The 15,137-nt window shown below is 45.4% G+C and overlaps 1 protein-coding gene across 4 annotated transcripts in view; it reads right to left on the minus strand.

Annotated features, from left to right (window-relative positions):
- LRP1 (LDL receptor protein 1) overlaps positions 1-15,137 on the minus strand; it is a 1,015,507-nt gene that overhangs the window by 213,661 nt on the left and 786,709 nt on the right. For all 4 annotated transcript variants that reach the window (XM_068367027.1, XM_068367026.1, XM_068367028.1 and 1 more), the window contains one exon: positions 2,010-2,145. In XM_068367027.1, coding sequence (XP_068223128.1) covers positions 2,010-2,145 — 136 coding nt within the window. The remainder of the gene's footprint in view (positions 1-2,009; positions 2,146-15,137) is intronic.

Here is a 15,137-nt window from a genome sequence, read left to right on the forward strand (position 1 = left end):
ATAACGACAGGTTCAAGCAGACGCACCCTCCACTGACTGATAAAATTCACTGCACTAATTTAGCACTGAAAATTACACTTTTTATACTCTTTCACATAAGACCATAAATAGACCTGCCCGCTGCGAGAGATATCACTCTTCTGCCAAGGGCTTGAATGAGAATTTAATAGGTTATTTGATTAATATTAGAAATCCCAATATCGAAAACAAAAATAAATAACGATACAAAGTAATTTGTGAGACTGTATCGATTGTCTGAGAACTACGCAGCGTAACTTTAACTGTACGCTAGTTTATTTAAACTCTGAAAATAGATCGATGATTATCTAGATAAAGTATACTAATAGGACAAATATATTCTTAAAAATAATTTATTCCTTTTATATTATAAGAACCCAAATACTTTTGGTTTCCAAGTAGAATTTTACTTTTCATAAATAACGATACAAAGTAATTTGTGAGACTGTATCGATTGACTGAGAACTACGCAGTGTAACTTTAACTGTACACTAGTTTTATTTGAACTCTGAAAACAGATCGATGATTATCTAAATAAAGTATACTAATAGGATAAATATATTCTTAAAAATAATATATTCCTTTTATATTATAAAAACTTAACTACTTTTGGTTTGTAAGTAGAATATTACCTTCCATTCTCTGCATCGAAAAAGAAATGAATATGCAAGTCATACTACGTAGTAACTGCGTAGTTTACGTCACATGTTTGTGACGTCATAGTGTTGGCGGAGTGTTTACCTACCGCCATCATGTTTTTAAGAGTAGGTTTGTTATTTTTACAGTAGGTGGAAAAAACTCCTAATCCTACCCCTTTCAAGTTATGAACATATCGATCATAACCCAACCACTACTCTCAATTAAAATAAAACCAAACTACCGAAAGCCAACAGTAAATTGTACATCACCAAGATGACTGCAATTATACAGGTTACAGCGAGTGAAAAATCCAACGATGTTGCCGGCGTGAGCGGCAGGGAAGATCTGAGGAATCATGGAAAGGTTCCAGGTACCTTGCTAGGGGTGCACAGGTGGTACACCTGGCTACCCAATCTGCGATTGCCGCGAGTTTTGAAATTTCTGCCGGACGTCAAGGACGTAAAGCTATATATATAACTACCGGCTAAGTCAGATATTTAAAATGAACCTGTTGATTTGCATATAAAGTGAATAACAACTGAATGCATTCTATTTAGTACTTCTACAGTCATGTGCCAGGAAATCATACCTAATCCAAAAATCATTTGAATCTTGAAATATCCTTTAACCATTATATACATTTGAGTAAAACTTTATTCCTAAAGACTGAAAAACTAAACACATCCAGTACCCTTATAGTCATCAAATGAATTTCCTACTTTCTTGCATTCTTTGAACACAAATGTGACAAAATTCAATTTAAAAAGATAGACAGAAGGATTCTCTGATCCAAAACATGACAAAAGTCAATTTAAAAAGATAGACTAACATACAAGCTAACTATGAGCAAACAATTGTATGGTGCACTTTCTCAGGACAAAATATTGTACAGTATATTAATTTGGCTAAAATTTTAAATGAAATAAAAATCTATGCAACTGATTCATTCTATGGTTTGCATAAATGTATAAAATACAACAGTGATTTTACATATTTTCTAAACTAAACTATGCTCTAGAAAAATACCTTACTGCCTACTGATAATATAAATAATTACAAGTCTGATATTAAACTATTATTACTAAAAAATGAAGGTAAAATCCATAGTTTTGAAACTTATTCTGAGGAAAAAATTTTCCACTTCCTCAACATTTTCTTTTAATTCTAAATTAAAGTGTTAAAATTGCAATCTTTTCGCTGATATTTATCCTCAACTCAGATAACAATATGCTTTGAGTTTGGCAAAGGATCATTCAGTGTTGAACACTTTAAATCATACAATTTGAAACAACACACAATATTGAGTGCAAATGGTACATTAAACAATTTTCTTCTTGTAAAGTCAATCTTACCTACATCCTTGCTGGCAATTAATTTCATCACTATTGTCTGTGCAGTCATCAAAACCATCACACAGAGTGCTTTTACCAATACAGTGTCCATTTTTACATTGAAATTGGTCAGGACTGCAGGCCCGAATTCTCTGACCTGCAAAAAGTGAATAAAGGTGTCATACTAAATTTGCATGCTAAAGTAAAATTAATAAGCTCTCTCTGCCAAAAGAATTTAATAGTACATGTAAACAATGGCAGTATTGTGGTCTGTAAATTAGACACTGTGATTAACAAAACGATAAACACTGCTTTATATGACTCAATCAGTGCTAACCAATAGAAAACAGTTAGCCAATCTGCATATTATCCACTATTTACACATAAGGCTTCTACTAAAAAATCTTTGCCTCCACCCCCGCCCTTTTCCCAATGATGTTGAATGGGAGCCCTTAAATATATACCTCTACATCAAAACCAGAGAAAAATTATAGAACTAAGCAAGCCTAATACACAAAAAATTATCTCAGAAAGATTACTGAATTGTTTTCATAATTGGGTAGTCTTTTTTCTCCCTTGTAAATAGGACTGAATCTGATTCAATAAATTTCATCAATGATCCCATTGTTCTGGCTTTGAGGCAAAAACCTGATTCTTTCGTATGGCCTAATAAGAGTAGCCAGGCCTCTATTCCTACATTTACTTTGTGGAAATCGGTAACCCTTGGACTACAAGGTTCAGTAATTATTCCTTTCCTTCTACTGACAAGCTTGGTAATTTTATCTGGCTCCTGTTTTTCCTGACCCTTATAACCTTTCTTCCTTTGCATGTTTAGAATATTACTTCTATTGCTATTAAACCCCTACTATCCTCTTTTTCCTTTATTTCTTCAAGTCTCAGCTATTAAAGGCTCGGGGATGTGCATCTCATTGGTTTTTCCTCATAGGAAAAATAATTTCTGGCTATTTAGCCCTATTAGATAAAGAGAATAGTTTGACTGAACAATATTGCATCAAATCCAACACCATACAGAAAATTTTTAACTGTAAAAATTTGTTTATTTTACTGCAAACTTTTATATTTTTAGCTTTAATGAATTTTTTTTTATGAAGTTTAAAAGGATAAATACTAAGGATGTAAATATTTCAATAATGAAATGTCAGGGGTCATAATATGACAATTTGTCCTAAATTGTATTTTTCCTAGCTATACAAACCCGTAATCATTTAATATAGGAATTTGCTTCAGCTCAGCTGAAACAGCCAAAGAGAAAGAAAACCAGGCAGTTGTGCTGATTGGTTGGCTGGCGGTATGGGACGGAGCTTACCCCCCCCCACCGCCAGCCCGCTTTCCTCATTCAAACGCTTTAGGCTCAATGTGGAACATGAGAGGGGTGGTAGAGGCGGGCATTTATATTAAATGATTACGGGTTCGTATAGCTAGGAAAAATACAATTTAGGACAAATTGTCATTTGCTCCGATGCGATATACAAACGTCGTAATCATTTAATATAGGAAGACTCACTGGTTGGTGGGAGGTCTGCCTTTGCTGCTTGTGAACAGCTAACTACCCGGATATAGACCTGGTCTCGAATGAGATCAGAGGACTAAATCCACCCACCCCTGTCTCTTGATCTGACATGATGATGGGGGGGTCTGAGAGGCTGGGAGCCGCCGCGCAATGTGTAAGAGCATCGCGCGACCAGAGCGTCAACGAAAGAGACATTCGATCCTTGGGTCACAGTGACTGGATGAAACTCTGAAACCAAAAGGTAAAAGGTTTATACATCCACCGTCTTCCCTGCCTAGCAGAAGACGGGGGGAGAATATTTGTAAACAAACTCTAGCAATCTTACCTGGGAAGACTTGCCTTGATGTATGGAACGCCAAGGGAGGAGACAGAGAGAAAGGCGGATCACCTGCAGACTGCTTTTACACTGCCAAACATACCATAAAATCAAGACAAGAGACTTCCCTGTCCCAGAGAAACTGTTAAGGTCAGACAATAGCTTGAGCTGCTACCACAGGGCCAAGAACAAAGGTGTCCAAGGACTTGTGCGTAAACTCCCTCAAGTAAAAGGCCGTAAACGTGGTCTGGCGTTTCCCAACGTCAGCCTTCAACACTTGGCCCACTGCAAGATTTCTCTTGAAAGCGAGTGTGGGGACAATGCCCCTGATCTCGTGAGCTTTAACCCTCACTGGTGCTTGGACTCTTGAGGAAGTCTCATACGCCTTGTGGATGGTCTCACGGATCCAGAAGGATATCGTGTTCCTCGACACGTCCCTCTTGGTTCTGCCGGTGCTAACGAAGTCGTCGACAATCAGGTCTGAGATGCCGGGTTTGCTTAAGATAGCGAAGAGAAGCCTCTCACCTGAACTGCCACATCCGGTAAGGAAGGAATAGTGAAGGCCTCGAAGCTGGGATCGTGGATCGCTGGGTTCTGAGTCTTGGCCACAAACTCTGGCATAAAACTCAAAGAGATCTCCTTCAAACCCTCTGCATGAGTGACATTACAGGAGAGGCCATGTAACTCCCCGACTCTCTTCACCGATGCTAAGGCTAGCAGAAAAAAACAGTCTTAACCTCTTCAGCACGACCTGTCACTGGAGCGTCAATATAAGCATTCTGACGTTTTTCCGTCACGCGTAAACGCACCAGAAATCAGCCAATTATCAAATATAACTATTTATTTACTAGTATAAGTGTGTGTGTGTGTGTGTGTGCGTGTGCACGCACGCATGTGCGTGCGTGTGTCCGTCCGTATGCATGTATATATGTATAAGTGCACATACATGTGCATGTATATACTTATGCACAACTGTGTATGCATATACAGTATATATGTTTGGTATGTAAATGTATGTGTAAATCTACTGTATAAATATATATATATATATATATATATATATATATATATATATATATATATATATATATATATATATATATATATATATATATACAGTATATGTATGTGTGTTATATGTATATTTGTATATGCGTATGCATTTTCTGTGCGAAAAAGTTGATTACCCAAAGTATTTTCCAAGTGACCACAGAGGTATACAGTACTTCTACACTCGTTTTTGTTGACGGAGTATTGCCTAGATCCCTAATCTCCGAGAAAAAAAGATATATGTATGTATTTATGTATGTGCACATATAATGTATATGTATACATACATACTGTATATACATATATGCATACATACATACATATAGGTACGTGCATACATACATGCATACATACAGACATACAAAGAAACATACATACATGCATACATATATATACAGTATATAAAATATATATAGCAATGATAACCATTATAATAGCAACAACCATTTTCCCTCACTGAAGCAAAGCTTTTTTGAGGAAGATAGGATATATATATATATATATATATATATATATATATATATATATATATATATATATATATATATATATAAAACATGTGACCATCCGCCACCTAAAGATATGAATGTTTCATCACTTTCATGGACAGCACTTTACATTGACGCATAATCTTCACTGTCTGAATCCTTCAGATGATATGAATCATCACTGTCCAAAATTTCTATGTCAGACATTATGTAATATACACAAAAAAGGCAAAGTCACATCAGAAAACGTTCGGATGTCCGCCACCAACAACTCACATGCAACCGCTGACTACACTGCTACGAGTAAGATGAATGCCCAGTTTTCTTTTATTCTGGAAGATCCCATTTTCTATAGTAGACTAATATAACCTCCACAGGCATTACGAATAGGGGAAACTAATCTATCGTGGCTGTTCCGACTTTCTTTGTCTAGGGGAAATTTGATAGAATTTTGGGACACCCATGTGACCCATTGTAATACATATAGCAAAAATAAAGGGTCACACATGTGACCCATCGTGCTGAAGAGGTTAAAGATCAAGTGCCTGTTTGAGGTACGGCTCAAGGGTTCATACGGAACAAGACTAAGAGAACCGAGAATTAAGGTGACATCCCACTGGGGAACTCTAAGTTCCCTCGGGGGACATGACTGTTCGAAGCTCTTAATGACCATAGAAATCCCCAGGGCGTTGGAGATATCTATGCCCTTCAGACGGAACACCATTGCAAGGGCAGACCTGTACCCTTTATGGCAGAAACTGAAAGAAGCTTATCTCTGCGAAGAAAGACTAAGAAGTCTGCGGTCTGAGTCAGAGAGGCTTCGACTGGAGAGATACCCCTTCCACTACACCAATTACAGAAGACCAACCACTACCCCTGGTAGACTGAGGAGGAGGATCTTCTAAGGTACCCTGACATCTCTCTCGCAGCGTGTCGCGAAAAGCCTCGCGTTCTGAGGTGATGCTGGATAGTCTCCACGCGTGAAGTCTGAGCGACTGCACTGCCTGGTGGTACCAGTTCAACAAGGATTGCCGAATGAGATTGGGCCAGTGTGGTAGCTCTTGCGGTGCCTTGACCAGGAGCGACAACAGATCAGGAAACCACTCCATGTGTGGCCATAGTGGAGCAATGAAAGTCATCCCGAGTCCTGGAGCTACTAGGACCAGGTACAGGACTGCACGAAGCAAGCAAAAAAGAGGGGGGGGGAATTGTGTAGCAATCCAGTAGATCCCAAGCATGTTGCAGTGCATCCTAAAACGCAGCCGCGGGATCTGGTACTGGAGAGCAAAACACAGCAAGCTTGGCGTTGTGCCGTGTTGCGAAAGGTCAATACATGGATCTCCCCAGAGGTCGAGTACTCGACTCGCGACCCAAGGGTGAAGAGACCATTCTGCCCCTATTGCCTGGTTTCTGCGACAAGGCGTCTGCCCGAACACTTCTCTTGCCTGGAATGTACCTGGCTGACAAGGTTACGTGTTGACTCTTTGCCCACAGAAACATCTGCCTCGTCAACTGCTGCAAGGGATGTGAGAGCGTGCCCCCTTGCTTGTTGACGTGCGCGACCACGGATGTGTTTTCGCTCATCAGCACTACCAAGTGTTCTCTCCAATGGGCTTCGAAATGAAAGAGTGCTCTCGAGACTGCCATAATTTCCAGCACGTTGATGTGCAGGTGTTTCTTCTCTTCCGACCACACACCTGACACGACCAAGTCGTCCAAGTGTGCACCACAACCTTACGTGGACGCCTCTGTGAACAGACGGAACTGAGGTGGAGGAGGGTTTATGAGAAAACCCTCTCATGGGGTTCTCCTCGTTTAGCCACCAAAGGAGATCCTCCATTACCTAGCGTGCCATGAGGACCGGACGAGAGGGAGGATCGGTGGCTGCCGACCACTTGTCCTTCAGACACCACTGAAGGGAGCGGAGATAGATCCGCCTGAAAAGAACGAGCTTCTCCAGCGAGGAGAGGTGACCTAGAAGAGCTTGCCACTAGAGGGCTGGAATGCCGAGTCGATCAGCATTCCCAGATACTTCACCTTCTATTTGGGAATGAGGCTCGACTTCTCGCAGTTCACCAAGATCCCCAGATCGCGACAGACTGCCAGAACGGAGTCTCGGTCCTGACTCAACTGCTCCTGCGAGGGAGCGAGAATCAGCCAGTCATCGAGGTACATCAGTATGCGGATGCCCCTCGAGTAGGCCTAAGCTGCTACCGTAGTGAACACTCGCGTGAACACTTGGGGAGCTGTGCACAGTCCGTAGCACAGGACTTTGAACTGGTACACCGTGCCCTGGAAGGTGAATCGGAGGTACTTTTTAGACGACCGATGAACTAGTACTTGAAAGTACGCGTCCTTCAAGTCTATCGAAAGCATAAAGTCGTACTGCCTGATGGCTAACAGCATAGTGCGAACTGTTAGCATCTTGAACGCAGTTTGCTGAACAAACTTGTTCAATGGCAAAAGGTTGATGATCGGTCTCCAACCTCCTGGTGACTGATCGTGTACGACTTCTAGCGCATCCTTCTCCAACATTTCCTGGACCTCTGCCTCCAAGGCCAGAGCCTTCAGGGATGTTGGAGCGTATGTGTGGAACGCTATTGGAGTGGAGGATAGGGGGGTCCGATGAAGCAGGAATGGGAGCTTGCACCCTTCGCGAAGGGTCGACACTACCCATTCCTCGGCCCCGAAGTGCTGCCACATCGCCCAATGGCACGATAGGCATTCCCTTATCCTCGGCAGCATGGGAAGTGGAAAGCCAATCTCAGCGTTTCCCTTTCCCTTGCTTGCCCCTGTTCTTTCCCCGACGTGGCGGAGCTCCCGAGGGAGGCTGAAAGGTCTGTTTGGGGGCAGAACCCTTCTGAACAGGAGCAGGTCTCGGCTGCACAAGAGCAGCAGGAGCACGACAAGTGGTATCCTTGCTACTTCCCGTAGGCTTGGCCTGACTTGGCCTGGCCTGGCTGCAGACGGTTTCGCGGGACCAATCCCTTGAAACTCACAGGTTGCGCCTGGTGGATAATGGAGTCCTTCGAGTCGAGGCGTCATTTATCCCGCGCGGCCCGAACTACTTCTGGTGGAGAGAGAGAAGTTGCAGATCTAATAGGAAAGTTCCCGAGTGCCAGAGCCTCTCCTGAACCAATCTGTCTCGCCAAACAAGTGGCTACTGCCTCGCGTTTTTTGACGATCAGATCGGCATACAGTACTGGGTAGCAAGCTGGTCCAAGAGAAAAGCAACAGCTTTCCCACCAGACAAAGCCAGGTTTCTGTACTGCTCCATGTGTTCGGGGTTAGCGAGCTTGGTGTCCCGCACGAACACTGTGGCCGTACCACACCAGTGGTCGTGCCACGAAGCAGCCTTGAGAGCACCTACAGAGATGGACTCCATAGTTGAAATCTCAGAGGCCGAAATGCCACTCTCTGGGATTTCAAGCTCTCGACTGAGGAACCCCCCAGCAAGCGCTCCGACCGCGGGGTTGAGAGGGAGAGGACAAGACACAGAAGACCAGTCTTCTGTGACATAGTACCTCTTCTGTCGCTGGAGTGGTTGAGGGAGAAGCCTGTTCGAACCTTGGCTCCTAAGCGAGTCACCAGGTCCTGCGATCTGGTCACTCACTCGGTCCAATGCTCGAGCAGCCTGTCTCAACCAGGGTAGTGTGAGGGGCCATGAACTGCCTTCGGGAGCTCCCCATAGGATCTCCAAGGCTGTACACTTATCTTAGACACTACCTCAGGAGGAGCCCTGAGGCCATTAATCTCAAGCATGGGCTTAATGACCTCTAGGAACCGACTCCACCTCGGGATCTTCCGTCTCCACGGCTGGCGAAGGCCGTGGAAGTGGCTGATCACTTGGTCCCGCTACATCCGTAGGTGTAGGGGAAGCGACATGCTGCACGGATGATGACATCCCCCATGAATACCCTCGCTCTGGTCCTAAGACCGAACCAGACGTGTATTCAGGAGTCAAGGAAGGACCCAAGAAGGGTTTATCCCCGACGGAATGCATCGAGGTTCCCACTGCGACCGAGTGCGCGACTGGTCGCTGCGAGCCCCAAAAAGCTCCCGAAGGAGCTCAAGTGCAAGCAGGGTCGCTGGGAACTGCAGCGCTCACACCAAGAGTTGTAGACAGGTTAGTCGTGCAAGTGTTGCACGCGGCCTCACCTGTTACGTGACCAGAAAGCATGGGGGTTGGCTGCATGTCGCGCGGCTGGTATGCGCGAGAGCTAGCCTGGTCGTGCAAGACCGGCCCCCATGCCGCAGGCTGAGCCACGAGGTGGCTCCATGTCAGGCCCTAGTCACGCGGGGTGAGTGCGCGACTGTCTGGGCCTGCTCCCTGCTCACGTGACACACGAGTTGCTGAGTCGGTCCGCGTGGCTACCCCCGTGAAGGTAGTCGTGCGTACCGCGGATTCTTCACGAGACCAGAGCTGAGATTTCTCTTGCCGAAGCCAGGACTCTCCTTTCCCCGCTCAAGAGCGGTTCAATTCGAGTCTGAGCAGTAGATCGGGGGCTCGAGGACCCCGTCACCATGCTCTGGGAGACGATACCTACGCCCTTGAGAGCAGTTGTCGTGCAAGGAGGCCTTGCACGAGATTCGCCGTGAACAATCCCACTAGTGCGGGGAACACGGGAATATCGCACATCGCCCTCATTCTCCGGAGGAGAAGAGGTGTCTTGGGGCGCCATGTCCTTCAACTGCGACTGGCCTTCCGGCCCACTTCACTTTCCTTTCTTCCCCTTCCTCTTTCCCCTGGGGGAGAAGAGTCAGAGACAGAAGATGAAGACGAAGAGGAGGAGGAGAGAAGAGGAGGAACTAGAAGAGGAATACCGCCCAAGCTTCCTCTTCTTGTGCCCCCCCCCCCCTTCGAGGTGCTGGAACGTTGGTCGAGGCAACAGCACACGACACTGGACGAGGATGAACAACCTGTGCCATGTCTGTAGGAAGAGCCGTGGTCAGTGAACATGGTGAACCTGAAAAACATGTTGTATCAGCAGGAGTTTGGCAGATTTTAATTTTAACTGCTTATCAGCAGGAGATTTGGCAGATTTTAATTTTAACGCTTATCAGCAGGGGATTTGGCAGATTTTAATTTTAACTGCTTATCAGCAGATTTGGCAGATTTTAATTTTAACTGCTTATCAGCAGAAGATTTGGCAGATTTTAATTTTAACTGCTTATCAGCAGGAGATTTGGCAGATTTTAATTTTAACTGCTTATCAGCAGAAGATTTGGCAGATTTTAATTTTAAATGACTTGCAGGCAAAGCTGTAAAGGATTTGCCATCAGTCGTTAAAGAAATATCAGTGATTAAAACCTTACTCTCCCTTGTTTTAACAGGGAGTCCTGCAATTATTTTACCCTTGGAAAAAGTTTGCATTTTGTAAGGAACAAATGCTTTTCTGGGCTCAATCCCTGTGCCGCCCAGTGAAATGCTCCTTAAGCACCATTTCAAAGGAATATAACTGCTAATATTACCAGAGAAAAAATGTATAGGAATGCTAGGTTGAACTAGCTCGCTCACCTAATGGTGTCGGTATAGACTGGGGCGAAATACCAGAGGTCTCGTACCATTTAGACTTCTCCTCTTCGAAATCCCTCAATAGTGAGGTGCAGTTCAACCTCCCCTGCCTCGCAGACCAGTACTACTAACTCTACCCACGCTTGCCCATCACTCCTTTCTAGCCCCTGATTTGTATAAGTCCAACGTGTTTTTTCTCGTGTTTTCATTGGATTTATCATCAACTTTCTCTCGATGGCCGATTCCCAAGATACCCCATCGAAGTTAAGTACTTTATCCATGAGTTTTAGCGAGATTGGGCAGTGTAATCTTTGTTTTTATTATTGAGAAGTGTTTATATATGAGCGGCGTCCCCGTTCTTACTTTCGCCTCTGTCCTTTTTCTCGTTAGTTCGTCCGTCATTAATATTCGTTCGAACCTTTAGGAGTTTTTTCCTTATATTCATATAGTACACCGACTTTATGCTTTCATATAGCATTTATTTTATGTTAGAACAACCCGTGGAAAATGGCGCTCCACTGTCCTTTCACGGACGGAATGTTGACCATCGAGGGTTTTGCGACCCGGCCCATAGAAGATTTTGAGTTCTTCCCTCCCGGCTTTCAATTTCCTTTCCCCGGCTTCGCCCGGCTTACGGAGGAGGCTCTTGTACGGCTAGATAAGGTCCCTAAAGAGACCGTTATCTTTCCGAAGGAACAGGCTCAGTCTGTTTGGGTTAGAACCTTAAATGAGTGGGGTTGTACAAACACCATACTGACCCCCCACAAGAGTACTTACACCATGTTTCTTGTGGACGAACAGACCCCCACTCCTTGCGTCACCAAAATGGTTGAATTAGCCCTTCAGGCAGTGGCCGAAGATAAACCTTTGCCACAACTCCGGGAGACAGATCCTACATCTCTGCTGCTCCCATCAGATAATGAATGTTGGCTTAACATTCAATCGACATTCACTTCTGGTAAGCTATCCGCTGACTGTGCATCGACGCAATTCAGTGAACGCCTCCCAAGACTACCTGAAACCTTAATCCGACTCGAGTTCGAGTCCCGGTCTAGGTTTAGCCGGAGCCTCAACGTCTCGACTATGGCGGAGATGTTTTCTCTTACCTATGACGAGGAACACTCCTTTAAAGTTATGACTAAAGCCACCCTGCAATCTTTGTTAGCAGATTGCTACGACTTCTTGGTGGCCAAAAGACGTTGCCGTAGGCATGTCTTATCTGAAGCCACTATCCGCCATGAGCCAAATAAGCTCATTAAAGCCTCTGCTTGGGGTCCGGACCTATTCCCGGAGGACATGGTCAACTCGGTATTGAGCGAAGCTGCCAGAGTGAACCAGAGCCTCAAAGTCCGTTGGGGTCTCACTCCCAAACGGAAGTTCGAACAATCGAGCATTCACTCCCGGGGCAGAAAGAGGCTACGCCCTTATAGCTCTACTCAATTCCGCCAACCTCTTCAAGTAGTCCAGTCGGTCCCGGTCTCTCAGGGCATCCAACCCTCTACCTCCAAGTCTCAGCCCCAAGTGAAGTATGTCCTCGTCCCTGAAAGCCAAGTGGCCTCGAACTCGTTTACCTCTCCTGTTTATAACCCGGTCTATGAGTCCCGGGTTTCCTCCCAAGGATACCAACGAGGCAAGGGCCCCGGTTCGAGAGGTTCTTTTCAGAACAGAAGCAAAGGGAGATATTTCTCCCGTGGAAAAGGGTCACGTGGTGGCCGAGGCGGTAAAACCTCCAACTACTGACGGTCTTCAGGTAGGAGGGAGACTTTATGTGTTCCGGAGTCGCTGGAGGTTCAGTCCTTGGGCCTTCAGCATAATCTCCAAGGGCCTGGGGTGGAGTTGGATAGAAGGGCCTCCTCCACCGAACAAATTCCATCAACCCTCGACACCGGACCTACTTCTGTTTACCCAAGATCTTCTTCGCAAGAACGCGATCAAGGAAACGAAATATCTGAAGTTTCAAGGTCGCTTATTCAGCGTTCCGAAGAAAGACTCCGACAGCCGGAGGGTCATCCTCGATCTGTCCCGACTAAACTTGTCCATTCAATGCGACAGGTTTCACATGCTTACCGCCTCGCAGGTGCGAACCTTGCTTCCCCGTGGGGCCGTCACCACCTCCATCGATCTTACCGATGCTTACTATCACGTTCCAATAGCGAGACACTTCCGCCCATTCCTAGGATTCAGACTGGACGACAAGGCTTACACGTTCAAAGTGATGCCTTTCGGGCTCAACATCGCGCCCAGAATCTTCACGAAACTGACGGAATCGGTCATTCAGGAACTCCGATCCCACGGAATCCAAGTCGTCGCATACCTGGACGATTGGCTAATCTGGTCAGACAACGCCGAGGATTGTCTCAAGGCAACAAGCAAGGTGATCCAATATCTTCAGTTTCTGGGATTCCAAATAAACTTCGGAAAGTCTCGTCTGACACCAGAGACCAGATTTCAGTGGCTGGGATTACGGTGGGACCTACGTTCTCACACTCTATGTCTCCCCAGGTCCAAGAGGATAGAGATTGCGAAAAATACCAAACGCTTTCTCGGGGAAAAGATAACTTCCAGAAGGAACCAGGAGAAGATTCTAGGGTCCCTACAATTCGCTTCAGTGACAGACCTCCTTCTGAAAGCGAAACTGAAAGACATCAACCGAGTTTGGCGCTCCAGAGCGAACAACAAACGTCGAGACAAGAAGACACGCCTTCCTCCCATTCTTCGGAAGAGGCTTCTCCCATGGACAACCGCTAAGAGCCTATCAAAGTCGGTTCCGTTGCAGTACCCCCCTCCAAGGATAGTCATCCACACGGATGCCTCACTATCAGGTTGGGGAGGCTACTCCCAACACAGGAAGGTTCAGGGCCTTTGGTCCACAATGTTCCAACAATTTCACATAAACGTCCTGGAGGCCATGGCTGTCTTACTAACCTTGAAACGTCTTTCCCCGGCCAAGAAACAACATCTGAGGATAGTCCTCGACAACGAAGTCATAGTCCGTTGTCTAAACAGAGGGGGCTCCAAGTCAGGTCCCATCAATCACGTGATGGTGGCAATCTTCTCCCTGGCGGCCTCAAACCAATGGCACCTATCCGCCGTCCATCTGGCTGGAGTTCGGAACGTTGTGGCAGACGCACTCTCCAGGACGGTACCGTTGGAGTCAGAATGGTCACTAGATCGCAAATCCTTTCAATGGATCCTCTCCCAAGTGCCGGATCTCCAGGTAGACCTCTTCGCGACGGAATCCAACCACAAGCTGAAATGTTATGTGGCCCCCAACCTGGACCCTCGGGCTTACGCCACGGATGCCATGTCTCTCGACTGGAACACCTGGGAAAGGATTTACCTTTTCCCACCGGTGAACCTACTGATGAAAGTGCTGGACAAACTTCGAACCTTCAAAGGTCAAGTAGCCCTGGTGGCCCCCAATTGGCCCAAGAGCAATTGGTTTCCTCTTTTACTGGAGCTGAATCTCCACCCTCACCAGATTCCCAACCCGACTTTGACCCAGATAGTACAAACGTGCACTGTGTTCGCTTCCTCAAACATTCAGAACACCCTAACTTTATGGACTTCATGAAGTTTGCGGCACACAAAGGGGCTAACATAGACCCCCAAAATACTTTATTTTTAGAATCTGACAAGAGAGACTCCACTCTTCGTCAATATGACTCAGCGGTCAAAAAACTAGCAAAGTTTTTGAAGGATTCTAATACTGACTTTATGACACTAAACCTAACGGTAACCTTTTTTAGAACCTTGTTTGAGTCGGGCTTAGCAGCTAACACTATTACTACCATCAAGTCTGCCTTGAAGAAGATTTTTCTAATCGGCTTTAATATAGATCTAACAGATTCATTGCTAGCTTCGATCCCAAGAGCCTGTGCCAGACTGAGACCATCTTCTCGTCCTAGCTCGATTTCCTGGTTTCTCAATGATGTTCTTAAACTAGCGTCAGAAACCGTCAACGATTCATGTGAGTATATCCCTCTACTCAGAAAAACTCTCTTTCTCGTGAGTTTAGCATCTGGCGCCAGGATTTCGGAATTAGCTGCCTTATCAAGGGACCCAGGCCACATAGAGTTCCTTCCGTCAGGAGAGGTCCTCCTCTCCCCAGACAAGGTCTTCTTGGCCAAAAATGAAGACCCTCAGAATAGATGGTCCTCCTGGAAAATTATCCCTCTCCCTCAGGATCCTTCCCTATGCCCGGTTACCACTCTAAAGTCCTTTCTATCAAGGACTTCCTATAAGACCT

Source organism: Palaemon carinicauda, chromosome 44 (genome assembly GCF_036898095.1).
Source record: "Palaemon carinicauda isolate YSFRI2023 chromosome 44, ASM3689809v2, whole genome shotgun sequence".
In the NCBI taxonomy this organism is placed as follows: Eukaryota; Metazoa; Arthropoda; class Malacostraca; order Decapoda; family Palaemonidae; genus Palaemon; species Palaemon carinicauda.